This window comes from Montipora capricornis, chromosome 8 (assembly GCF_036669925.1).
Source record: "Montipora capricornis isolate CH-2021 chromosome 8, ASM3666992v2, whole genome shotgun sequence".
Classification (NCBI taxonomy): Eukaryota; Metazoa; Cnidaria; class Anthozoa; order Scleractinia; family Acroporidae; genus Montipora; species Montipora capricornis.
The window spans coordinates 28,353,374-28,355,873 of NC_090890.1; the positions used below are offsets into that span (position 1 = coordinate 28,353,374).

A 2,500-nucleotide genomic window follows, 5' to 3' on the forward strand; every position below is an offset into this window, starting at 1 on the left:
CCCAGTCGGATGGGTGCACTGGAATATTGCGGAAGGCGGACTTGATGTCCAACTTGGACATGAAGCACCCTTGACCAATCGTCTGAATGATAGAGATGGCAGTATCTATGGTAATGTAGTGTAAGGAGTAGTCGGTTGGGCTAATGTGGGAATTAACGCTAGTGGTTTGATGTTTGGGAAAGGAAAGGTGAAAAATGGTTCTCCACTCGGTGGAATGCTTTTTTGGAACAACCCCAATGGGATAAACCTGAAAATTGGGAAAAGGGGGAGAAACGAATGGGCCAGCAGTGTGACCGAGCCGTAACTCTTTCAAGAGATTGGTGCTTATGATGTGTGGATTTTGCTTAGCAGAAATGAGGTTGGGGTATTCCCTAGAAACCCGAGGACCCTGGAAACCAATTTTAAAACCCTGGGAGAGGCCGGTGAGGACAGCATCGACAGATGCCCGGTCAGGGTGATCATGCAGATAAAGGGCAAGTTGGGGAAGGTCAATAGGGGTGGTAGGGGACAGCTTAGAAAGGTATTCAATGGTGGCTTCGGGTGGAATGGCTTGAGCGGCTAGTCTTTGACTGGATGGGTCCAGAGCTTGAGGAGTCAGGGTGGTCCTTTCCTGGGTGGGCTGCAGTGCATCCGGGCTTGTTGCATTGGTGAGTGTAGGGGCAGGGGGTGCGGGCGCAGGGGACCCCTTTGTTGAAGTTGAAGCAGAGGTCACCACGCTTGGAGCCTGAAGAGTCTGTATACCTGGGGGAAAGGGGGCAGGAATCGGTTACGTGATCCGAGCTGCTGCAGGCCTTACAAAGTATGGCTTTTGGGACACCGGTAAAGGTGTCTAGGTACAACTGAACATCCCTCTGGCCCCAGTTAATGGAAAGGTTGTGAGAGGCTCTTCGGCGAAATTCCATATCATACAAATACCACGCCATACCGGGGAACTTACGGGCTGACTCACGTATCAATTGCTGGTAGGCGAATAGGTCCACCCCCCGGGATGGGTAGGAGGAGAGGAGCACAGACGAGTAAATGGCAAAAGCGTCGAGCCATCGGTCGATCCCAGTAATTTTGGGGCGCTTAGCCTGGGATGGGAGGGGTATAGTAAGGCCCTCGTGTCCTACTTGTAGTTTAAGCTGGGAGTTCGCGGTAACGTGGTCTCGTAGTAGAGACGAAAAAGGAAGAAGGCTAGCAAGGTCCACGTACTCACCGTTTGTTATGGCTGTGATGCAGCTGTTGGAGAGATGACTGGCGATAGATGGGACTCTGTAGTTGGTATGCAGGAGGGCTGCGTCCTCCGGTGAGCCAAGATTCAAAACTTGCTGGGAGGAGGACAGCGAGAAATCCACAGAGGACGGAGTCTGTTGTTGTCCGCCATTGCGGACCGCTAGGAGAGAGGGATCTGGAGCGAGGCTGGTAACGCCTGGCAGTTGTTGATGTTGCGGAGCAGATGAAACAGCGCCAGATGTTGGGCTCGATGGCGAGTTGCTCGCGGAGTTGAAGGAGGCCAATCTTTGCTCCGCGATAGAGGCAATCATGGAGGCCAACTGCTGATCCGGCATGATCGCGGGGCCGGTAGATGCGGGTGTGGAGGCCCGAGAATCATTCGCTTGGAGGCGAGCGATGAGCTGCTGCCGTGGCCCTGAGTGTACCAGGTGGCGCTGGGACGCAAGTAAGCGTAGCGTTTCGGTCGGCATTGCTGCATACGGCGACGTTGGTACTGCATCCGCAGAGTTAGCGCGGGCATCCGACTGAGCCGTGGTAGGCGAAACCGTAGTGCGTTGGCTGCTTCGAGATTTACGTTGTTTTGGCATTATATGTGGACGTAGGGAAAAAATGCGATCTTAAAGAGTGCAACTCAAGGTACTTGCTTGAAGAGCAAAGCTGAAATGTGGCTGACTAATGGTATGGGGGATTTACATAAGGTGAAACAGGTGAGAATCGCGTGATGTTGTGGAAAACTACTGGAAGCTTTGGCAACCGCTTTAACATTGTGAAAGTGAAAGTGAAAGTACTTTGACCTAAACAATGAGCTTTTGACTACTGGACAAGCCTTGATTGCGAGGGTGAGGAGAGTAGAGTACACTAGGGACAAGTGAGGGATAAATAGTACTCCCTTAGGGCTCATTAACCCCAGTTAAGAGCTTAAACTTATAAAAATTGAATATTTTAATCGACCCCGATAACTCGAAACCCCGCTAACTCGAACAGATTTTCAATTCCCTTCAGAGTTCGAGTTAGCGGGGTTCTACTGTAATATAAATCTCCCCACCCAAAGCAAACATATATCACCATTATACAAATAATTACTGTTAACCAGAATTTCGCTCTTTCTGTGGCATTATGCCACAATTTTCTTTCCATTACAAAGCAGTTTGTGGCGTAAAATCAAGAATAGACCCATGCCTCACACATCACAGTCGTGGATCCAAATTATTGCTAGTTTTGATAAACTTGCCCCACCTTTCCCGGCAGATAAAAAGCAAAACTTTGAGGATAGAATCATCAAACA

The 2,500-nt window shown here is 50.1% G+C and overlaps 2 protein-coding genes across 2 annotated transcripts in view; both read right to left on the reverse strand.

Moving 5' to 3' along the window:
* LOC138060076 (uncharacterized) overlaps positions 1 to 1,383 on the reverse strand; it is a 2,471-nt gene extending 1,088 nt beyond the window's left edge. The window contains exon 1 of the mRNA XM_068905776.1: positions 1 to 1,383. This exon is cut by the window's left edge and continues 1,088 nt beyond it. Within this exon, the coding sequence (XP_068761877.1) occupies positions 1 to 61 (61 nt within the window). The 5' untranslated portion in view covers positions 62 to 1,383.
* LOC138059995 (ADP-ribosylation factor-like protein 1) overlaps positions 1 to 2,500 on the reverse strand; it is a 16,160-nt gene that overhangs the window by 7,754 nt on the left and 5,906 nt on the right. The window lies entirely within an intron of this gene.